A 25,124-nucleotide genomic window follows, 5' to 3' on the forward strand; every position below is an offset into this window, starting at 1 on the left:
ACATTTAACTTTTTTAGAGCCACATTCTGACACTCTTATTCACACCCAGTAGCACTTTACTTTGTGAATACTTCCATATCTTTCAATTGGACAATTCAAACAGGAAGGTACTATTCAATATGTCAGTGCAATTTTGGAATATATGAGGCAAGATTAAGAGATAGATTCTTACTCCTATCAAGTAGTACCTTATTTGATGAGTATTCCCATCTTTTCCAATGGGAACCAATAAGGTATTACTGATGTAATGGAGAGACCTCAATATTGACACAAAAATATTAATAAAAAAGACGGTTACTCACCGTTGTAACTGTTGTTCTTCGAGATGTGTTGCTCATATCCATTCCATTAGGTGTGTGTGCGCCGCGTGCACGATCGTCGGAAGATTTTTACCCTAGCAACACCGGCGGGTCGGCTGTGGAGCCCCCTAGAGTGGCGCCTTCATGGCGCTGAATATATACCCCAGCCGACCCGGCGCCCCCTCAGTTCCTTCTTGCCGGCTACTCCGACAGTGGGGACGGGGGGCGGGTTTGGAATGGATATGAGCAACACATCTCGAAGAACAACAGTTACAACGGTGAGTAACCGTCTTTTCTTCTTCGAGTGCTTGCTCATATCCATTCCATTAGGTGACTCCCAAGCCCAACTTAGGTGGTGGGGTCGGAGTGAGACATTGCTGTGTGCAAAACCGCTGATCCGAAGGCAGCATCGTCCCTGGACTGCTGCACTAGTGCATAGTGTTCTGTAAACGTGTGGACTGACGACCAAACTGCAGCTCTACAAATGTCCTGGATCGGAACTTGCGCCAGGAAAGCCGTCGAGGAAGCTTGGGCCCTCGTGGAGTGAGCGGTGAGGTGTGGTACTGAGACACCTGCCAGGTCGTAGCAAGTCCGGATGCAAGACGTAATCCAGGAGGATAGGCGTTGTGATGAGACCGGTGAGCCTTTCATTCGGTCGGCCACTGCAACGAAGAGTTGCGTCGTCTTTCTAAAGTGCCTTGTGCGGTCAATATAGAAGGCCAGGGCCCTGCGTACGTCCAGAGAATGCAAACGTTGATCCTGGCGAGTAGCATGTGGTTTAGGATGAAAGACCGGGAGAAATATATCCTGGTTGATATGAAATGGAGAAACCACCTTAGGGAGAAAGGCAGGATGTGGGCGGAGCTGCACTTTATCCTTATGGAAAACTGTGTAAGGGGGCTCGGATGTAAGCGCCCTGAGTTCAGAAACGCGCCTTGCTGAGGTGATGGCTACGAGGAAGGCTGTCTTCCAGGATAGGTACAAAAGTGAACAGGTGGCCAGTGGCTCGAATGGAGGACCTGTGAGCTTGGAGAGAACCAGGTTGAGGTCCCACGTCGGAACGGGCTGACGTTGTTGTGGGTACATCCGGTCTAAGCCCTTGAGGAATCTAACGACCATCGGGTTAGAGAATACCGAAGACGCGAGTTCCCCTGGGTGAAAGGCTGATATAGCGGCCAGGTGAACTCTAATTGAAGATATCGCCAACCCCTGCTGTTTTAGGGAGAGGAGATATTCCAAAATGAGAGGAATAGGTGCGTGCAACGGGGACGTGGCTCGTTGTTCGCACCAACAGGAGAACCGCTTCCACTTGGCCAAGTATGTGGTCCGTGTTGAGGGTTTCCTACTGCTCAGCAGAATCTGTTGGACAGAGTGCGAGCACTGCTGCTCTGCCTGGGTGAACCATGGAGCAGCCACGCCATGAGGTGGAGTGATTGCAGGTCGGGGTGACGCAGGCGACCGTGGTCCTGAGAGATGAGATCCGGGCATAATGGAAGCGGGATCGGTGTCTGAACCGAGAGCTCCAACAGCGTGGTGTACCAATGTTGTCTCGGCCACACTGGGGCGATCAGAATCACCTGTGCCTGGTCTCTGCGCAATTTGAGCAGTACCTTGTGGACCAGAGGAAACGGAGGGAAGGCATAAAACAGGTGGTCTTTCCAGGGAAGGAGAAACGCATCCGAGAGGGAGCCCGGAGCTCGACCATGCAGGGAGCAGAACACGTGGCACTTCCTGTTGTCTCGAGATGCAAACAGGTCTATCTGGGGAAACCCCCACTTCTGGAAAACGGAATATATGATGTCCGGACGGATAGACCACTCGTGTGTTTGAAAGGACCTGCTGAGTCGGTCCGCCAGAGTGTTCTGGACTCCAGGGAGGAACGATGCCGTGAGAAGGATTGAGTGGGCGATGCAGAAGTCCCACAGGCGAATGGCCTCTTGGCATAGAATTGACGAACGTGCTCCTCCCTGCTTGTTGATGTAAAACATGGCCGTGGTGTTGTCGATGAGAACTAACACACAACGACCACGTAGGAGATTGAGAAATGCCTGGCACGCCAGGCGCACCGCCATCAGTTCCCGAACATTGATGTGCAGGGCTAGCTGGGGTGCAGTCCACAGGCCCTGGGTATGGTGCTCGTTGAGATGGGCGCCCCAACCCAGAGATGAAGCGTCTGTGACCAGGTGCAGAGAGGGTTGTGGGGCGTGAAACGGCATCCCCTCGCAAACCACCTTGTGATCTAGCCACCATGTGAGGGAGGTCAGGACCGAGTTTGGGACCGTGACCACCATGTTCAGGCTGTCCCGATGTGGGCGGTATATTGATGACACCCAGGTCTGGAGTGGGCGAAGCCGAAGTCTGGCATGCCTGGTTACGTACGTGCAGGAAGCCATGTGACCCAGCAGGGTAAGGCACGACCTCACCGTGGTAGTTGGGAAGGCCTTGAGTCCTTGAATGAGGCTCGTGATGGTGCAAAAGCGATTGTCTGGCAGGATGGCTTGTGCACGTCTGGAGTCTAGAACCGCGCCGATGAATTCTATTCTCTGGGTAGGTTCTAGAGTGGATTTGTCCTTGTTGAGTAGGATACCCAACTTGTTGAATGTGTGCACTATTATGTGGACGTGATCTCGAACTTGTTCTTTGGTGCGACCGTGTACCAGCCAGTCGTCTAGGTACGGGAACACCTGTATCCCTTGCCGACGAAGGTACGCTGCCACGACAGCCATACATTTCGTGAACACCCTTGGGGCCGAGGATAGGCCGAAGGGAAGGACTGCAAATTGGTAGTGCACCTTGCTTACCACGAACCGCAGGAAGCGTCTGTGAGGCGGGTAAATTGCTATGTGAAAGTATGCATCTTTCATGTCGAGGGCGGCGAACCAGTCTCCAGGATCGAGGGAAGGGATAATGGTCCCCAAAGAGACCATGCGGAACTTCAACTTTACTACGAATTTGTTGAGTCCGCGCAAGTCCAAGATGGGTCGCAGACCTCCTTTGGACTTGGGAATGAGGAAGTAACGGGAATAGAATCCCCTGCCCCTTAACTCCACTGGAACCTTCTCTATGGCCCCCATAGCAAGGAGCGTGGAAACTTCCTGTATAAGAAGTTGCTCGTGAGAAGGGTCCCTGAAGAGGGACGGGGAAGGGGGGGAGGAGGGGGGAATTGAGGAAAACTGGATAGCATATCCCCTGTCCACCGTGCGAAGGACCCAACGGTCCGAGGTTATAAGGGACCAGGCATGGTGGAAATGGGAAAGGCGATCCCGAAAGGATGGGGCTGGATCCTGTGGGATGACTGGGGCGCCGTCCTCGACCGCACCTTCAAAAGTTCTGCCTGGGGCCTGAAGGTGGTCTAGGTGGCCCCTGGTTCTGACCAGGTTGAGGGCCGGTCCACCTTCTTCTACCACCTCGTCCTCGCCTCCGGGTCGAGTCCTGTCTCTGACGAGGCGGGGGGGGGGGGGTAGAAGCGCTGAGGCTGCGGTCTAAATGGCCTGCGCTGAGGGCCCACAACATGCATCCCCAAGGAACGCATGATCGTCCTGGAGTCCTTGAGGCTCTGCAGGCGAGAGTCCGTCTTTTCTGAAAACAACCCTTGTCCTTCAAAGGGCAGATCCTGCAGGGTTTGCTGCAGTTCCTGAGGCAGACCCGAAACCTGGAGCCAGGAGATCCTCCGCATAGCGATACCTGAGGCCAGGGTTCTCGCAGCAGAGTCCGCTATGTCTAAGGAGGCCTGTAAGGAGGTCCGAGCCACCTTCTTACCCTCCTCCACCAGGGCTCCAAACTCCTCCCTGGACTCTTGGGGAACCAACTCCTTGAACTTCCCCATAGAGTTCCAGGAGTTAAAGCTATAGCGGCTCAAGAGCGCCTGTTGATTAGCCGCTCTAAGTTGCAGCCCTCCGCCTGAGTAAACTTTACGGCCGAATAAATCGAGGCGCTTAGCCTCCTTCGATTTGGGCGCTGCGGCCTGCTGACCGTGGCGCTCCCTTGCGTTCACTGATGCCACCACCAGTGAACACGGCTGGGGGTGGGTATACAAGTATCCGTAGTCTTTAGACGGGACAAAGTATTTCCTTTCCACCCCTCTCGCTGTGGGTAGGATAGAGGCAGGAGTCTGCCATATCGTAGATACATTGGCTTGTATCGTGCGGATCAGGGGTAACGCCACCCTCGATGGGGCATCCGCTCCGAGGATATTCACGATGGGGTCGTGCACCTCCACTATCTCCTCCGCCTGCAGGTCCATATTACGGGCCATCCTACGCAGAAGATCTTGGTGAGCCCGAAGATCTATTGGAGGTGGACCTGTGCACGATGTGCCCGCCACTGCCTCATCCGGAGAGGAAGAGGAAGATGCCTCCGGTGGAACAGGATCCAAGGGAGGGTCCTGGTCTCCCTGCTCCTGGGCCGGAGCATCACCTGCGCTTGAGTCCAGGGCGTCAGGTGGTGCGGACACGGAAGCCTCCATGCCCCCTGGCGGAGGCCGAGAGATAGTGGACTCCGGGGCCCTTCTAACAGAGTGACCGGAGCGAGAGGTCGAAGCAACTGGAGCCCCTTGCGCCTGATGGTACGCCCACGGGGTCCAAAACGACCAGTGAGATGGGCCATGAGAATGGTCCTCTGTTATGTTCTGCCAATGGCCCAAGTCCTGTTCCTCGGCTTGCCCCTGAGGGGGGTATGCCGATCTCGAGAGGTCCTCCGAGGAGCGAGACACCGATCTCGATGGCCATGGCGGTGCCGAGAGCGTCGAGACGATTCCCGTGGGCTGCGGTGCCGCACGGTGCCGGTCCGGAGATGATTTATCTCCACGCGGTGCCGGCGATCGGTGCCGGGACCGCGACCGGTGCCGATGTCCTCGTCGGTGCCGGGAGTCGGATCTGGACCTCGACGAGGACCTGGAGTATGCCCGGTACCGGGAGCGGCCTCTCGACGTCGAGCGTCGACCGTAGCGGTGCCGAGAACTACGTCTCGACGTTGATCGGTGCCGACGATCATAGCGGTGCCGAGACGTAGAGCGGTGCCGCGAAGAAGATCTTGGCCGCGAGTACGACCGGTGCCGAGGTGATATTCGGTGCCGGGACTGCGAGCGGCGTGGGGACCTGCTTCGGGACCTGGATCGGTGCCGAGGTTCCAGCCCTTGCGATGGAGGGCGCATCAAGGCAGGTTTCCCCCTCGACTGGACCGGGCGAGGCAACGGTGCCGTCGGTGCCGGTGGTTGAGGCGGTGCCGGCTCCGTGAGAGCTATTAAGTCTCTCGCCGCCGCGAAGGTCTCTGGCGTCGACGGGAGGCACTGTGTCACCGCCGGCCTCGGTGGAGACGCCGTCTGCACCGGACTCAACGGCCTCGGCGCCGGAGTCGACGGTGCTGGAGGCACCTGTTTCCGGTGCTCCACCGGCGGACGCGGCTCTACCCCCGGCACTGGGGGAGCCAGCGTCTTCGGCACGGAGGTCCCCGTCTTATGGGCTTTCTTATGCCCTGGGGATAATGACCGGCGCCGAGGCACTTGCTGTGCTTGCGGTGCCGACGAGGTCCGGTGCCGGGGAGGCTTATCTGACGCCACTCGCGTGGTCGTCATAGCCGGTGCCGCTGGGGCACTGCGCACCGAGGCGCTAGGTGCCGGGGCCTGACTTGTAGATGGAGCGTCCGGACTAAGTGCCGCCTCCATCAGGAGTTGCCGGAGCCGAAAGTCCCGCTCCTTCTTGGTCCTTGGTCTGAAGGCCTTACAGATCTTGCACTTATCTGTTTGATGGGACTCTCCCAGGCACTTCAGACAGGAGTCGTGCGGGTCGCTCGTGGGCATAGGCTTAGCGCAGGAGGCGCACAGCTTGAAGCCGGGAGCGTTGGGCATGAGCCCGGCCCGGCGGCCGGGGGAGAAAAGGGGGAGACGACCCCCTTAATCCCCTGAACTATTATAACAACTAGAACAACTTTTAAAACTATTGAACTATTTAACTATAAACACTAGGACTATAACTATAACTATAACTGCGAATAACAAACTAAGCTAGGGAAAGTGGAGAACAGCTAAGCAGCGCTCCACAGTTCCAACGACCGTCAGGGGCGGTAAGAAGGAACTGAGGGGGCGCCGGGTCGGCTGGGGTATATATTCAGCGCCATGAAGGCGCCACTCTAGGGGGCTCCACAGCCGACCCGCCGGTGTTGCTAGGGTAAAAATCTTCCGACGATTGTGCACGCGGCGCGCACACACCTAATGGAATGGATATGAGCAAGCACTCGAAGAAGAACTATTATTTTCTTTTGATATTCGGTAATTACAAACTTGTCTGTATCTCTACTGAATATTAAGATATAACAAGAAGTATGTTATAGTCAGAATGCTTGAAAACATAACTATTTACATTATGTTTACCTGATTATGTGACTAATGTTCGAGTTAATCAAAGAAATTCTAGGTGGCTTCTGAGACCAAAGGACAAGCCAATGTAAGGAAGATAATCCCTCCCTAGCCATAAAACCATGTTTATTACCTCAAAGAATTTTTAAAAAAGCTGCATTTTAAACTTCACTTTGCTTTAACTTTTTATTATATTATTTTGTGACATGTTTAAAAGATGCATTCGTTATTGAAATTTGTGCTTTTGTACAAGCTATTTAATAGATGTGTAACTGCTATAATAAACAGTTTGTAACTCTAAGGAGCTGTGGTCAATAGACAAAGCCCTAAGAGTGTCTTATCTAGACTAGGACTTCTCCTTTTGTATAAGATACCAGTTTTGTACAAATGTAATCCTTATCTCAAGAAAACAAACTATGTAAAACGTTCATGCTTTCGGATAAGACCCAGTTGTGAAAAAGGAATGTAGGGTTGTGTTATCAGAACAATAAATCTAGATGTAAGCATGGGATTTTTCATCCTTCCAAGGAAAGTTCTAAGTAAACCCACACAAAGAAGTCTAGAAATATCCTTGTTGAAATTAATTTTATAATTACTCTAAAAACTTAAAGCCTATAGGAAAAACAAGTACAGCTGGAAATATTTTAAACATTTTATTTATTTGTAAGTGTTGAAATGGCAAACATCTTTGTGAAATGCATATTTGCAAATATGTTAGCTAAATGTAAAACTTCTAATATCATTGCTGTGTAAATGATTAAATGCTCTATGCAACAATATGGAATCTCATGCCCTTGCTAAACTAATTACTAAAATAAGAAGTTATTTAAGTATAAAATATTTATATTTGTGGGAAACTAATTAATTACTGGCAGTGCTCCAGAAATTCCTACAACCCAACTCTGGAAGACAAGAAGAGTCATCTTTCCTAAAATTGTCATGTAGAATCAATAACTTCTTTAATAACTCTTTAAGCTAAAGACTCTCTAAGAATGATTTAATTTTAAAAGACTTTTTTTAAAAGTGAAAGCTTGTATGTAAAGAATAGGACTATTTAGACTTTTTGAAAACAGAATTTTATGTCCTGTTGAACTCTAATAAAACTGAAGGAATATTTCAGAAAGGGAACTGAATAAAAAGAAAAAAAGTTAAAACTCTAACTCTAAGAGCTTATTTGAGATTTTCCCATCAGTAATGCAAAGGCAATTAGAAATGTTGTATATTCATGACAGACTGCATATTCAGAAGCTGAAGGTGTCATCTAAGCCAATCTTCAACAGCATGTCAATAGAAAGATGACAGCAAATAACTTTGTGTCATGCTGCTGCTTATTTTTTCCTTCTTTACTAATAAAATAGCCATGGTTAATGATTGTGATTTTGGTTTATTTCAATCATGCTGTCACCCAGGGTGTGCAACAGAACCTCTGTAGCTAAAACAATAGGAGTCACACTCCTGAGTTGGAAGTAAGAGAAACAATTAATAAGAGTTGGCCCCTACCATTTGCTTCTCTAAACAAAATATTCTTAGTAATTTTTAACATAAAATTACTTGGCACCCAATATTTTATAATTATTCCTTTCTACCCCACACTGAGCTTGAGTAAGGTGGGCAGAATCTGGCTCTTCCTCAAATTCTTCTAGCCTCCTGATCTTTTTTGTTATTTTTCTCACTCCAAATTTAGGTGGCTAGAACTGAACATAAAATATGACCACAACAGACACACACAGATGTGATGTCTTTGTTTATGCAGCCTAAAATTGCAGTGTCCATCTTTGTTGCAATATCACAGTACAAGTTCATGTCTAATTTACTGCCCACTCTCACTACTCAGGGTATGTCTACACAGCAATGTAAGCCTTAGCTCAAGCCTAACCCCCGCTTGCATCCACATACCAACTGTGTTAACCCAAGGCTCAAATCTAGGGCTCCCACAGGGCTGGAGGGTCCGAGTCTGTGTTAAAACAGGACTTAGGGTCTGAACCCTATTGCTTTCCTGTGTATACACAACTTGACTCGGGTCCCAGAAGTCTTTTAGATGTATCCCAGAGTTCCTTGGGGTAACTTCCTTAGTCCTCTCTATACCGACAATCTGTGGTGCAGTCAATTGCACTCTATTCCAAATGGAAGCCATACCTCCCTTTGCAAACAGCAGCAGCTGTGGTCAGCGTAACCTATTGCCTGCTGCACACTGGTCTGGCAAGCACATTATCAGAGAGTCTGCAGGGTTCTCAAACAGAAGAAGCTTTTTGCAAAGAGAACTGACTGGGGTGGCACACACAGCCCCAGGGGGAGGGGTAAGGAGCAACGGCCAGAGAACGGAGTAGGGACTAAGCAGGTGCCCTGCAGGGAGGGGGAGCGACAGAGCTCCAGGCTCAACATGGCCGGGAGAGGATAATACCCTCAATGCCCCAGCTGCTCCCCCTCCCTGCCAGGATCTTGCTCTGCTCTCTGTCCCTTGCTCTCCCCCACCGCATCAGTGGGGCTGTGTGTGCAGAAGCTCCCATGAAACACAAAGTATGTGGGCAATGAATGGGAGCTCCCCCCCAAAACTTCCCCACAGCCTCATGGGGACCCCTAGGAGGTGCTAGAACACACTGCACTCCAGTCCCTGGGGATGCACTTCAACAGTTCACAGATGGCAGTAGCTGTTTTTCTGCTGAAACCTACATTTTATGTCAAACTTCAAAACAGACAAAAATAAACAAACAAAAAAACCAAAATCACCTTTATTGAACAGCCCATTTCAAAAATTAAGAATTGCCAAGTTTCATTTTACTGGTTTGACAGTCCTGGAGACTGATGTCCTAATTAGCCTCAGAACAGGTCCACCTGGGCATTTTCCTGCCAGGGTGACTCAGCTGAGAGGTGGAGAGCCTGATTCACAGATTAGATGGTAGTTCAGTTTAAAGCCTTCTCAAACTGCTGTCATTCTATTGAGACAGCCACCAAAGAAGCTAATTATGCAGTTTATGTATCATGTACTCCTTATGGGCACCCAAGTCCCACCAATCACACTGTCACAGGAGACAAGGTGGGCAGTAGAGTTTTCCCACAGTGCAACACATTCAAAGGGCTACAGTGTCAACATGGGAGCGGGGCGCTAGGCACTCTGAGATAGGGTTACTTTGTGCACTGCAGTATGGATGCCAGAGCCCTAGGTTCGATCATGGGTCAGAAAATCCTTAACCTTGGGTTAAAATGCAGTGCAGATGCTCAAGCCCAGAGTTTCCTGACATGGGTCAGTTGACTTGAGTCACACTAACCCGAAGCTTACATTGCTGTATAGACATACCCTAAGTTTCTTTCAGTAATATTGTTTTTCAGCTTACTCTTCCCCATTGTGTTTTAAATTAATTTCCCTTGGAGATATTAACCTTTCATTTTTCCAAAATAAATCATATTGTATAGAGTACTTATGCTTATATTCAGGTCCCTGTCCTCTCTGGAGTTTGAAATTACATCCACTTTAGTTTGAATCATTCACTAAGGCGCTGTGTACTGCCTCTTCCAGATAATTGGTTATATGCCTTGTCTACGCTTGTGGGGGCATGTAGGGTATGTGTAGCTACAAGCTGCAGCGAAAAGTAGGCTGGCATCCACACTGCGGTGTGTAGCTACATGCGGCGTGAAATGCTCTGGCAGTGGAGAAAAGCTGCAGCAACTCCCTGCGGCAAGGAAAGGCTGGCAGTGGGGACCTTCCTCCTGCTAGAGCCTTTCCCCACTGCTGGAGCTTTCCCTGTGGTGGGAAAGACACTGGCAGCAGGAAGGCAGTGGGACACTAAACTACTAAAAATAGTATGGTAGATGTGAAAAGTACTGCTTCGGCATGTAGACAACCGTGTAGGATATATATTCTAAGGTTCAGGCATGTCTTTTCTTTACTCACTAAGCAGTGCCTCACTATGTACACTGCTATTTATACCCATGCTAGGGTGTGCGGTGCCTGTACTCTACGTGACACCATAAATGTAGACATAGCCATGGAATGAACACAGAGTATATGAGGGACTCATCGGTGTGACTATATAATATGTCCGACGAGACCATGCTACCTGAAAATATGCATCGATATAATAATGATCATTTGATGATGCTAAAATATTGCAGAGATCTACTGTACTAAATGAGCACAAGAAAAATTGAAAAATAAATAACCCAATACTTTACCAAATATTTCTTAAGCCTTGTATGAAAGTTTGAGCTATCATTTAAAACCATTATTTATGATGGGAAATAAACAGAAGAACTGACAAGCCAGAATTTAAAGCAACAGATAGTTCAGCTCCACAGACAGTCAAGGAGAAAAGGAACTGTTGGCTGAATGAACAGGTGGGCCAATAAATAAACCTTGAGACAGGCATAGTATGTCCAATGAAATTAGTTTATAAAGAAGTTCAGGATAAACTGCTCTCCTCTGCCAAATGTTAGAGGAATGGGGATCCATAAAAGACCCTTAATTTTAGAGAAACATTAAGACATAAGATTATAATTTTGCAGTCTTATATGGAAAATATAATCTCAATTTAAGAAAAATGAGAATGCACAATTTGGCTTATTTTATATGGTACAATACTACTTCTCCTGCTCTTGATGTTGAGCATGGAGTCACTAAAAAGCAGGAATATGTTAAGAAGAATTAAGCTTCTTGATAGTGAAGACAAACATATTTAAAGTTAGTGATAGGGGGGTTGTTAGCCTCAAAAATACAAACAAATGCATGACAAAAAATGAACCCTTCCCTACACACACTATTTCAGTAAAAGTGAACTAAAAGAGTTGGATTTCTATTATTGCACAGAAATAGTGCAAATCTGCATTAACAAGACTAATTGAAACAAATCTTTAAGGAAACAAAACAATAAGGTTTCTAGTTATAACTTTACCTGTGTGAGGTGGATGTCTCTCTGGTAGAATCAGATGCTGAAAATTTATGATACAAACAGCCTCTGCTCCTAACCATCTATCAGATACAGCTCGAATGTAATATTGGGAAGGCAAAGGTTCAAAAATAGGGATTGTGAACACCAGCTGCTGAGCTTCTTTAGGAATGACCTGATGTAAACAAAGAATAGAGAATCATTTTAGAACAGCTAAAACAGCTTGCCATACTCTCACAAGCACAGGCAACACAAGGAAATAAAGTACATGCACAACATGAAGTACAGTATGTTAATGTATGTGTATAGAAAGCATAGATAACAGGTAGATGATCCCTCCCTTTTCAACTTCAGGAGAAGATTCTGCTTCCATTGGCTTCAAAAGGGGCAGGATAAGGCTCTTGGTCATAAAGTTATTTTATTTATTTGTTGGGATGGAACAGCAGTGAGTAATGTGTATTTACAATCCTAATAAAAACAAGCATTATAGATTTGATTTTTCATCTGCAAATAACTGTCCACCAGAGAAGCCAGAGAAAGAGGCAAATCCTTTAATAGATTTTATTTTTGTAACAATATTAGTGAACACCCATGTCAAAGACCAATTTTAGCAGATGCTAAGAACTGAAAGGCAGACAATGGATTTTGAAAATTTGGTGATGTTATTGTATAAATTTCAGGTTTGGGACAACACAGAGGTTTATAATAATTATTCCCAAACTATCTGCCAGCTTTTTTTTCTTACATGCTTTGAAATTCTGCATAAGGACACAGTTACCTGCTTTTTCTGAATGACAAAATACTCTGAATGATAAATGTGATCATTAGTGGGGTCCTCCACCCAGATCCACCAGGGCTCTCCAACTGTGCCATGCACCTAAAAGAAGAGAAAAGGTTCCCTCGTTACAAGTACCCCATAGACCTCTCAGAATACACCAGATATTTTGGGATATTTTTCAGTAAGATGTGGGTTTACTTTTTACAAAGAAAATATGACGAAATCAGGGGAGCAATGTAGAACGTTTGGTGAAATCCTTCCATCTGAAATTAGTCATCTATAATTGTACCGGTTTGATACATTATATATTATATAAGCAGGAGTGAACGTTCTGTCTCTGTGGGTATTTTGAATACCAAATACTGGGTAATAACATAAGAGGACTCCATGTTTCTAAAACTAACTTGTCTCTTTATTAAGAGAACTATTTTCAGGTGCTGCAACTGCAGCTAGCATTCAAGCCATGTGCACAGAGACAGACTTTTCCAAAAACTCTTTCCTCCTGCAACTTGTGATCTTCCCTCCAAGTTCCATGCAGGCTGCTACAGTGGAAATTGTTTTTATTGGACCCCACTAATCTTTCAGGCAAGAACATCTATGACTACCATCCTCTTTGGGCCTTGCATTAGATGGTGTGTTGATAAGCCATCAGTAACTGGTTCTGGATTGGGTGGGAGGAAAGAGTATTAACTGGCCAGGGACAATTTCCAAGTTTTGGCATTGGAGAGCAATTCTTTTTCCCATCTTCCCATTTGGTTTGTAGTATGCTTCTGGTCTTGCCACTTTATCGTGTTGAGAGTTAGGGCTCTGGGAGTCTTCACAGCTATGCATTAAGTCTATCCAACTGCCATATTTTGGGTCAGGAAGGAATTTTCCATTCCCTGGGCAAGGTATTGTCATCTTACTTCTGTGCTGCTTTCAGAACTGGGCGGCCGGAGAGTGGCAGCTGTTGGCTGGGCGCCCAGCTCTGAAGGAAGTGCTTTGCCAGCAGCAGCGCAGAAGTAAGGGTGGAAATACCATATCATGCCACCCTTACTTCTGCACTGCTTCCTTCAGAGCTGGGTGGCTGGAGAATGGCGGCTGCTAACTGAGGGCTCAGCTCTGCAGGGAGCACCAAAGAAGTATGGGTGGCAATACCATACCATGCCATCCTTACTTCTGCGCTCATGCTGGCAGTGGCTCTGCCTTCAGAGCTGGGCTCCTGGCCAGCAGCCGCCGCTCCAGCTGCCCAGCTATAGTGTAAGAGGGGCAGAGGTGACTCAAGGCTGCTTTAACTAGTGCTGGCAGTAACAACCCCTAGAAACCATTGGGGACTGGTAGAGTGTAACAGTGCTCTGGGCACACCCTACTCCACAGCCATATTCTGTGGCACACTACTTAAGCCAGTGCTACAACACCCAGGGATTCCCATACTCCTTGTGTGACTTTGCATTACCCTTCCATTCCTTCATAATGGAGGAATGCTCACCTGCCCTATTAGGACAGCTTTTCATGGTTCCTTGCTCCGCTGGAGTAGGGTAAAGGGAAAATTTCGTAGCTGAACTAAAGGGCTCTTAACTTTGGAAATTGCTGTAATTAAAGATAAAAACGAACTCATGTCTCACCTTTTCTAGAACACAATGTAAAACATTTCCTTTGCACAGACTTGCCCCCAATAAAGTAAAGTACAAACTGAACAGCAAGATTGTTTCTTCACCTACCTCTAGAACAATCCCAGAAATACGATCAAACTACATCAATTCCAGTTTTGTATTACTTTGTTTTATTTGGTACCTAGATGCTGTCATGGTGCATGCACTAGAAATGTTTAGCTAGGCTAGGCATTTCAATTAAGTACTTGGATTTTTACAATTCTGATTTTGCTGATGCATTTCTAGTCTTATTATGGGTGGGCTTCCCTTGCAGTCAGTTTTTGTGCTGACGACAGCTGCCACTGTCGTCTTCTGGGCAGCTTACCAGCATAGTAGTAGCATGCTGATGGGAAAGCAATTCTTTAATAGTTTGTCAACTGTTAAATTTAAAATGATAATGATTAATTTTGAATGATAATTAAAAATCATTGTAGTTATTTACTAAAATAAAGATTATTTCATAATTAATGATAAGCTCACCGGATACAAACAGAGTCAAAGCAAAGCAAAAAAGGCAGTAACATTTTCAGGTTTTGATTAACACAAATCTATGTATTCACATTTTAAGAGCTCCATTGTATAAACGGACACAATGTTTGTAATGTTTCCAAAGTAACCATTAAGAGATACTGTGTCAAAGGTCACAGCAATAAGCTTGGGCAAAAATCTATTGTCCCCAATGCTTCCTCTTTCTAAGTACAGACCTCTTTGGTATACTTTACGGCTTGCCTTGGGAAAGCACTGCTGTAAATAGATTCAAGTTAAAGAACAAGCGTTAAACTGTTTTGTCCTTAATGATATATTAGCTCATCAGAACTGAACTTTGTATTGGTAATACTGATGCAAGATAGAGACTCAACTAAATTTTTCAAATTATCTCCTTTTGTAATATAAAACAGTACATGGACAAAATTAAGTCACCAAAATTAGTTGGTGCAAGATTAGGTTAGGAATTCATTCAAAGATATTTTTATAATCAGTCAAGGAAGTGACTAGAAAGAAACTGCATGTATTTTGATCACCACTCCTTGTATTCACAATCTAAGACAGAAAAACTATCCAAAAGAAAAAGTAAAAGCCCTTATGACCAGGGAAAACAATTTTTAAAAAAGAGTGTAAATCTATTTTTAGAACAAAAGTCTTCTACATTCACTTTGTGGTCAAAATCAATTTGATACATGCACTTTTTTGCTTAAAAAAGGGATAGGCTTTGAAAATGGAGTTTTAGAACCTGAAACTTAATCCAAGAACAGGCATTTAATTGCTAGTTTTCAGAAGTACAACCTCTCCAATCTCCTAAAGGTGGAAGAGAATGAGAGATATGTGCCTAACGGAGAAAAAAAGCCTGTTTGTGCCCAAGGCCTTATCGACATGAAAGAGTTTTACCATATGCCCATATAACAGCTCTATGTGGGCACTTTTATTCCATTGTAAGACTGTCTTTTTTGGTTTATCTTAAACTCCTTCCCAAGTGACATAAGCTAAATGGAATAAAAGTATCCACTTGGGGGGCAATGGTGGTGAATGGGGGGGGGGGATCATACAGATATAACAATATTAGTTTAAATTTTCACCTTGTTAGCTTGCCTGTGAATACAAGCCTTAGGTTATAGCAATATAATTTTCCTATGTAGACAAGTCCTTATACATTGGAGCAGTTTACAAATGTAAATTTTCCCACTATTAACATCTGTTCTCTAAACAATTTTTTATGAAGTTACAAAAGAGTGTAGTCTTATTTAAGTTAACTTGAATGAAAAAAGGATACTTTCTTCAGATATATTCTTCCATAGGCACCTCAAAATTAATTCATCTCTGTAGATCACATTGTCTTTATAGATAGTTAAAATCACCTTTTTACATTATCCAAATAGCTAAATTCTCACGATAATCTTCACCTTAATTACTTAATTTTTACCTGATCATTCCACTTGAAGTCAGGAGTGATGGTCAGCCTAACACGGAGTACAGTACGTGTAATTGGCTGAATAGCTGCTTCCATTGTAATGGAGGGAATTTGATGGACACACTGTTTGACCTTTAACCCAATATGCACATGACGCAGCATGTGACCTGCAAAGAAAACACCAGGTGAAACAAATGTGCATTTACAGGAAAAATAATACAAATCAGAATTTTAACTAGGGTTTTAGAGAGGGATGTTATTGCTTGCTTGTTTTGTTGTTTGGTGTGTAAATGACTCTCTTGACCTGGTATGTTGGAATATTTTGTAATACTTAATCTGAATTAGCAAATTTACAGCTCAGAAAAAGACATTATTAACTCCTCTGCTGGCTTTTACCAATGGGTCAAAATAACTATTAAGAATTCATGCTGAATAATCTGCTATTTCAAGGCAGTTTCTTTTTTCTTCTAATGACTTTTTGACCTGCTAGTTAGAAAAACATATAGTCTCTTCTATACACATAAATACTAACTCACGAGGTGATATGATTTTGTTTAAGTTGATTCGTGACTACGTAATTTGCATCAGTAGGAGACACTTAAACTGATATCTATGCATGGAGGTTGCACTGATTTAACTAAAGCGGTATGTAAATGGATTTAGTTAAAACTGTATAACGTTATCACGTAGACTAGGCCTTACTCATTTTAAAATTGATCTAGTTAAAGCAAGGCAAACTCCTCACATAGACACAAGCAGGTTTAACCCTTGCTTAAATCAGTTAGCTTACATCTGTAAATTAAGCGCATCTACATTAAGAGTGCACCATTTTAAATAGATTGATTTTAAATCAATTTCTTTAAATGGGTGCAACTTCTCCAGTCCAGAAATGCCCTTATTCTGCTTATAATGTCACTATTTTTTACAGGCAAAAGCAAAACTTCAAAAGGCATATAAAATATTGGTGTTCCTACAGTTCAGTTAGTTCAATAAGGCTATACAGGCAGATCAATTCTACAATGTGATGCATGTGGGTGAAACCTTGAGCCCGTGTCAAGACTCTATGTGGGTCTGTACAGGGATCTGCCTGCACAAGTCATTGCAGAATCAAGGCCTATCTGCTCTGGTGGTGATTTTAGAGTTACATCAAGAGGATGTTAAAAGAAATATCTGTGACTTCTGTGACTTCTCAAAATGTCAGAATCATACAATCTGCTAACCTAAGGAATTGGCTGCTTAAAAATAGGCATTTTTAACTAAAAGAAGTATAAAACTTACTTGATTCCACAAAGACTTAACATACTTTTTCAGAGAATACGACAATCAATTGAACTGTAAAAAAAAACTGCCTGTCAATTTCCAGGGGAAGACACTTAATTTTCATTACTTCTTTTGTTTCAACATGAAGGCTTTTTGGTTTTTTAAATAAACTTGTTTTTGTTTAATTTGTTTAATCCAGGATCTGCACATAAAGATAAAGTGCAGCATTTATTCCCACTGAATCATAGAAATGTAGGGCTAGAAAGGACCTCAAAAGTTCTTTAAGACCAGACACCTGCAATAAAGCAGGACCAAGTAAATCTAGACCATACTGACAGGAGTTTATCTATGCTATTCTTAAAAACGTCCAATTATGGGAATTCCATTATCTCCTTTGAAACCTGCACCAGTACTTAACTACCCTTATAATTGGAAAGTTTTTCCTATTATCTAACCTAAATCTCCCTTGACCCTATTACTTCTTACTTTTCCTACCTTCAGGGGACATAAAGAACAATTGATCACTGTCCTCTTTATGGTAGATCTTAACATATTTGAAGACTTATCAGGTCCCCAATTAATTTTCTTTACTCAAGACTAAATATGGGCATTAATGAAAATACTGAATAGTACTGGACACAGACAAGACCCCTGCAGGACCCCACTAGATACATTCACCTAGTTTGACAGTGAACCGTAGATAACTATTCTTTGAGTATGGTCTTTCAACCAGTTGTGCATCCAACTTGAAGTAATTTCATCTAGACCACATTTCCTTAGTTTGCTTATGAGAATGCTTTGTTACACTGTGCTAAAAGACTTTCTAAAATCAAAATCCATCATGTCTACAGCTTCTCCCCAATAATCCTGTCAAAGGAAATAAGGTTGGATTGTCATGATTTGTTTTGACAAATCTATGCTGGCTCTCTCTTATTATCCTCTAGGTGCCTTCAAATTGAAAGCCCGCACCTATCTGAAGTCTTTCTCTATCTCCCATTAGAATAGGGATGCTGGAAGGCTTTCCCTGCCAGCCAACTCCTCTCTTTTTTTATTTCAAGTCACCATGCTACTTAGAAGGGGTGTGAGGGCTCATATTGAAACTAATAGGGAGAGGTGCTGAAAACAAGCTACCAGCCTGAAAATGCTCTCTTTGCATATTTCAATGTGGCACTGAATTCTAAATTAAGAAAAAGGATGGCTGGCAGGCCAGCAAACGCTTTCCCTCTCTCTCCAGTGTCTTGGAGGGAGGGAGGGAGGGAGGGAGACAGACAGAAAGAAAGCAGATAGGGAGAAGGACATTAAACAAGTAACAGCTCTCAGGGATGCACTTTGTATTTTTCCTAGGCATTTATAGGGCTATCGGACACCCATTACCACAGTATCTAATCACTAATAATCTATTGCCATGTTCAAATACTAGACTCCATCTGCTTGCATACGAAAAGTAGTCCATTTAAAATATAAATATGCATATTCTATATACATGTAGAAACGTATCTAAATTCAGAATTCAATGGTAAGTGCCATTCACTTGAAATTGAGGGGAGTGAAACTCTTTCCATGTCTTCTAATCCAACATCCTATATGTTCCAGAAAAATCATAGGGCAGCTTTCTTTAAAAAGGAAAAGCGCAGGGCCATTCACTGCCATATTATACTAGTATTAAGCATTGACATAATACTGTGAAAGTACAAATTGATTTATTATAGTACATAAGGTACAGATGCTGATCTGAAAAGCCACAGAATACACACACATACATAGATACTATATTTAGGGATGATACAAAACCTTTGGAGATTTCTTTTAAGCACCTGATTTAACTTTGAAAATAAAAACATAGGCCCATATCCTGCATACACTTAGGCATGGTGCTTAACTTTGGGACTACTCAGATGAGTCAAGTGCCATAAGTATTTGTGGGATTGGAGCCTTATCTTGGAAGTGATCTGAACACTTGCAGATTGCTGCCAAGTTAGGTATGCAGGTCATCTCTGGTTGTTGAGTCAAGCCAGTCCAAGATTGAAAAGATGCTGAATGTCTATTTTCACTGTACGTTTGGGAACTATTTGAAAATTCCAGTCTACATTTTTTGTAACAGACAGAGTTGAAAGTAGTCCAACCCTGATTATTGTATAACAAAAATGCTGTGAAAAGTATCACCTTGGACCAGAGGCCTGAAAATGCAGACTGAAGTCTAGGATCTAAAATATCCCTCCAAAGTAAGGGTAAGAAGTTAAAAAGTATTCAAAATAAAGAAAATTTCTTCTTAACTCTCTCCCCCGACCCCATCAGTTGGTGGCTAGCTAATGCATAAGCATTTATATACACCTTCTAATACTGTTTTTATTCCTATAAATGTAATTGTGGAAGTTCTCATTACTGATATATATCAAATCCTTTATTAAACTCCACTAAGCTCTTGGCTGGAATGATAATCTTGTGGCAATGAACTCCTCAGGTTAAATAAAAATGAATTTGATCATTCAGAAGCAGGCATGAACCACTTATTGGTAGCGTCCTTTGTTATAATTCCCCACTTTCATTCTTTTTCACATAAACAGTATTCAAGTTGCAAGTAATGAAGGACCTGATTTGTCAACTATCAAAAATCAATAGGATTAATAGAAAGTTCCTATTCAATGTAAAGAGGAGAACATAGAGCCCAACGTTTAAAGAGAACATTGCTTATTATGTTTTTTTTACCTATTTCATCTTTCCTCATGTCCTTCATCTTATCTACAGAGAGATTCTTCTCCTCCAGCTTTGTGAGGACTGATGGTGGCAGCACTGAGAACTGTCGCAAAGGGTTGGCCCAGCCCCACAGCCGCTTGTCAATGACTTTGCTGAGGTTCAGTAGCCGGTACGTCATTGCAGGCCATCGTTTCCTAAGAGCAACCTCAAAAAGGGCACGAACAATACGAGCTGCATTCTACAGAGTGAAACATCAAGATGAAGAAAAATATTAGATTCAGATCAAACATTTCTTATTGGATACAGCATGTATAGTATGTTTTTTCCTATCAGACTCCCCCCAACATATATATTTTATTGTTAAGTTTTAGCTAAAATATTCTTGAAAAAATTATTTTTCAGTTTCTACCTAATGATTAATTGCATCTTTTAAAACTGCTTCATCAGTACTTAATGGGATGATGACAGTAAATACAAAGTAAACAATTAAAGCTATACTGTTGTAGTGAACAGAAACAATTTTTGATAGTAATATTTTTTCTTGATACAATAACCCTGACCGTGCTCAAAAATTTAAAATTGGATATTCATGTTGAGGGGAAACATGGTCTTGTGGTTAAAGTCCAAGTCTGGTAGTCAGGAGAAGTAGGTTCAATTGCTAGGTCTGCTGCAGGATTCCTGTCCTTGGTTTTGATCATAGTTACACCAGCACTCAGGGGTTTTGCTCACTGTCTCTCAATGACTTCTCAATCACATTTACTTAGTTTACAAAAATGTTTGCTTTCTTCTTATTGAAATTCCTCACAAACTTAACTTAGAATCTGAACATCAAGATTAATTCTTCGTAGACTTTACATAAAAAATGATTTATTCATCCCATACTCATCTAACATGGCAATGACAAATATTCTGCCGGCCCATTTCTGCCCAATTACACATCCATGCAAGCCCATTGTTTTCAGTGGGATTGCTTAGATATAACTGAGGGAAGAATCTCACTTTATAGTGAGAAATTAGCTATCAGTTCTGTTGATGATTCACTGAGCAGAATAGCATTCACTCTGTGCTGGCTCTGCAATGCTAACAGGAGTTTTAAAAAAAAAAAGGTACTAAAAATATTTTGTCACTAAAGAATGCAGCTAGAACTCTTCTATTGAGGTAGAAGGAACAATTTTTTTTTTAAATAGTCATCTTTTGGAGTAGAACTGCAATTTAAAAATTGTGATTCTAAGCACTACTACTCATGTCCCCATGTAAATTATCACACACATTTATAAACTGAGCACCTGAGTATGGGACCCCACCACCTCCTTTAAAATGCTACAGTTGAGAGAGACAAATAAAAGCTATAAACTGAAATTGAGAGACCTCTCTTAAAATGATCTTGTTGTGCACGTATCACAATCTTTATGATATGTATAATGATCTCAGCAAGCCCATGTGCGCTATAAAACCTGAACACAAGGAAATAACCTAAGATGGCACGATGATCTTAACTCAGAATATCTATGCTTTTAAATGTTTCACTCTCATCCTTAATATCATTTAAATACAATTTTTATTATTTCTTCTTAAAATGGTTTGGCAGGATGTGACAGCACAATGTCAGAACATACTATGCTGCTGCTTATTAATGAAGAGACAGAAATACTCCTAAATTGTCCCAAAGCCACAACCTTATAACCCACTACATATTGGTTGACATATGGAATTGTTATAAGCTGTGCATTATGTCATTTGCCTCTTTTAGGAGGCTCAAGCCAGTAAACAGATGCCTTCTTAAGGGGAATTTCAAGTGGCCACCTGACTTGCTGGGATGGACCCTAGACTTGTGAAGAAGCAGCAATATTCCATAGATTTCCAGTGCTGTTGTATCCATGTGATGACTAAACATCCCATCAAGTTGATGACCGCTTGGGGTGTTAAACTGAGCCATCAATCAAGAGTATGGACTGATCTGCCATTACCGTGTAGGAGTCAACCTAGTGTAGTCCCCCCAACTGTGGAGAGGTTTTCCATAAAGTTTGGTATCCCCTTTCAGGTTTCTTAAATTTTAAGTCCAAACACTACCAGTCACAATGCACAATCAGCTTGAAGTTATGTTTTGCCACTCTGCAAGATCAAGATTTGTAAGACCAATATTAATAGCACATACAGACGCTTCCCAACTTACGCAAGGGATGGAACAGAACGCCTTGCGTAAGTAGAATTTTCCATAAGTCGGGAACATATACCTGGCAATTACGCAAAAAAAAAAAAAGCTTATGGAACTTACAGAACTTTTTCCCGTAAGTGCGGATTTCCGTAAGTCGGGTTTGCGTAACTGGGGGAGCGTCTGTATTTTGGTGCAAACCCCATGCAGCCTACTTAAGATTTGTAAGACCAATATTAATAGCACATATTCTGGTGTAAACCAATTTTATAATGCTTTGCAAAACAAACATAAAATTAGAATGCAAAAAAGTTAAATACATTTAAACTTCTTTGTAAATGTAGGAAACATTAAGGTTTAAGGCTAACATCTTGTATGCAATTGCAATTTAAACTATGAAAGCTGAATAAACAACAGTTAATGGCTACTATACTGGAAAACTAATTCAAACTGAACTAAAAAAGTACAACCTGGCCTCCTAAATTAACACTTAGCAATTATTTCCCACTAAATCAAAAATATTCTGTGTTGAAATCTTAAAAGCTCGTGCTCAGATTTTCAAATCATATGTGCAAATACATTTGAAAATCTGGGCCCACATAGCTATCCATACATCTGGGTAAATGAAAGATGTGAAGAAAGACAAATGAATAGATTTTATAGATTTTTTTTTACCTGTGCAACATATGCAGAGTCTGAAATAAGGGAGAAACTATCAATCTCTCCTCGGCTAATATATGTTTGAAGGAGGATATTTATCTTCCCATAACTGTTCTCCACACCTCCAGGAGCAGAAAGTTCACAGAAATTGTTCAGTAAGGCATCCAGTTCCTCTATTTCTTCTTCTCTTACCTAAAACACAAGTAATAGGTTTGAAGAGGTTGGAGTAACTTTGTAAAAACTTTCACACTAAATTAAATTTCCATTCTCTTAGAAACATTATTTTAAATGGAGTCTAGTTTTACACAAAATAATAATAATAAAAAAACAAGTCTTCCAGACTGCAGCTAATAGAACTTAATTGAAACTATCTTAATAGTGACACAATTACATTTTATTATTCATCACCATCTATTAAGGTTGCCATTGACACACAAAAATTTGATATGCCACAAAAATTGAATCTTCTGACCCTACCATCCTCCATCTGATGAGATTTCATTTTTTATTTGACCAGAGTAAAACCTCTGTCCATCTGGATTAGGGCAAATTTGAATTAACATTAAATGCATTCATTATAGTCATATAGTTTGCATGTGGCATAATATATTCTTAGATCAAAACTGTAAAGTACTATGATTCATGATATTAGAGTTTTCACTGTTAATAAGATTAAGTCTTAATACAAGTAAAGAAATATTCATATCTACAGTTTGAATAATGCATTGCATTTTACATTCTCACTGATGAGAATGCAAAACACACCATAAATCTACTGAGACTGACATTAAACTTATTTATTTATGTAAGGTTTGGCCCTTACAGGGAACCAGTTGGGGGCCATTTCCATCAGGCCCTGACTACTTTACATCCAGAGGACTCAGAGAGTAGGGTTAAAAGCCCTACTCATTCTCCAACCACTGGTCATGCATTTTATGGACCCGACACTGTGGATTAGGGTCTACTTCCATTAAAAGTGTCCTTCTGGATGAAGTGATGCAATCTTACCTTGATCTGTTCAAATTCTTCTGCCTTAGATACTATAGCAAGAATATCACCTTCTGTTTTGTGAGCATCAAAATGTTCATTGAAAGTCTATCAAAAATAAAATGATTTGATTTACTGTTAAAAATAAAAATGTAAAAACAATGATTTTGACCTACCAACTTAAAATTAAAGACAATTCTGCTCTCAGTAAGAACTCAAAGAAGAGAGTCTCTAAGATTTTTAAAAGTAAGCAGGTGCCTCAGTTATTGGATACCCAGCTTCAGACAACTTGAAGAGGACCAAATGTTCAGAGGGCCTTTTCTGCACTTTCTAAAAAAACAGCTGCTTTTAAGTTGTCTCAAGTTGGGGACCCAAAAATGGAGGCAACCAAAATCCATAGTCACTTTTGAAAATCTTGTCCACACTATATCTGAATGTGTACGTTAATACGTCCAATTAAAGGATGATGCGACAGATTTTCAGCTCCCAGTCTCCAATGGAGCAGGAACAGTTTTGGGCAGATATGCATATCTACACACCCTTCAGTGCACTCTTGCCTGTACTGCACTGATAAATTCTATCACCTGAATGACATGGGGATAGCCTTTTCACCCACAGAAAAATTTCTGTTTGTGGGCTCTGTGCATGCAAGTTCTATTTCCTGCAAATGGATATACAGGTGATAAGATATCTAAGTCTTAGGAAGGGGCAGAGAATGTGGAAATCATCATCCAAAACCAAATGTGACCAAAACAATGCTTTCACTATTGCCATATGCTTAGATAGTTTCTTTTAGTAACCATGATTTGAAAAAGATATCAGTGTTAAATTGGCTACATGTCCTATAAAATCTTCTCATGACCATTTTATATAAAGGGTTAAAAAGAGAGAAGTATACCAGAAGTAGAACAAGTTATTGTACCTCAATAGTATTATACTTAATATAATAGTGGCTGGCAATTCTGCCTAAATCTGTTGAAGAAAAAAATCCAGTTCTCTCTTCAAAACGAATCATGCGGGCTTTGTCTAGCTTTCTGCCAACTTCAATCACCAGTTGTTCTCTGTGCTTCTCTAGCCCTGGATCCATCTAGAGACCATGCACAAAATACAAAAGTGACAAATGAGGCATTTCACTGAGATAATTCAGGTTTTCTAGAAGTCAGAAACAAAATACAGTTGCAAAACAAATAAAATAAGGCCATGATTATCACACCAAGAATTAGTTCAGTCCTCATTAATACCAGTTATACTGACACTAAGTCCACAAAAAGTTGCTACACATACCAAACGTGAATAAAAATGAGAAAATGAAGTTACTTGGCCCTGGACAGTTATAGCAGTGAAAGACCAATGATGGTGTTGCTGTATTTATTACTAAAATATAGCTTTGGCTGACTTGCTGGCCCATAGCTGGGTATCCAGCACTGGTTGCCCCTGCCTGCTGTGCCTCTGTAGAGTCTTCATGACTGTGTCTCTATAGTTAGGAATCCTGAAGGACTTCAACAATAGAGATCCTGCCTGGAAT

The 25,124-nt window shown here is 42.5% G+C and overlaps 1 protein-coding gene across 1 annotated transcript in view; it reads right to left on the minus strand.

Annotated features, from left to right (window-relative positions):
- The window catches only part of ASCC3 (activating signal cointegrator 1 complex subunit 3), a 495,794-nt gene that overhangs the window by 114,439 nt on the left and 356,231 nt on the right, over nt 1-25,124 (minus strand). Inside the window, exons 18-24 of the mRNA XM_065588248.1 lie at nt 24,522-24,686; nt 23,621-23,707; nt 22,628-22,804; nt 19,813-20,038; nt 15,859-16,013; nt 12,310-12,408; nt 11,538-11,706 (exon numbers count right to left, since the gene is read on the minus strand). Coding sequence (XP_065444320.1) covers nt 11,538-11,706; nt 12,310-12,408; nt 15,859-16,013; nt 19,813-20,038; nt 22,628-22,804; nt 23,621-23,707; nt 24,522-24,686 — 1,078 coding nt within the window. The remainder of the gene's footprint in view (nt 1-11,537; nt 11,707-12,309; nt 12,409-15,858; nt 16,014-19,812; nt 20,039-22,627; nt 22,805-23,620; nt 23,708-24,521; nt 24,687-25,124) is intronic.

Source organism: Chrysemys picta, chromosome 3, assembly GCF_011386835.1.
Source record: "Chrysemys picta bellii isolate R12L10 chromosome 3, ASM1138683v2, whole genome shotgun sequence".
Lineage (NCBI taxonomy): Eukaryota > Metazoa > Chordata > Testudines > Emydidae > Chrysemys > Chrysemys picta.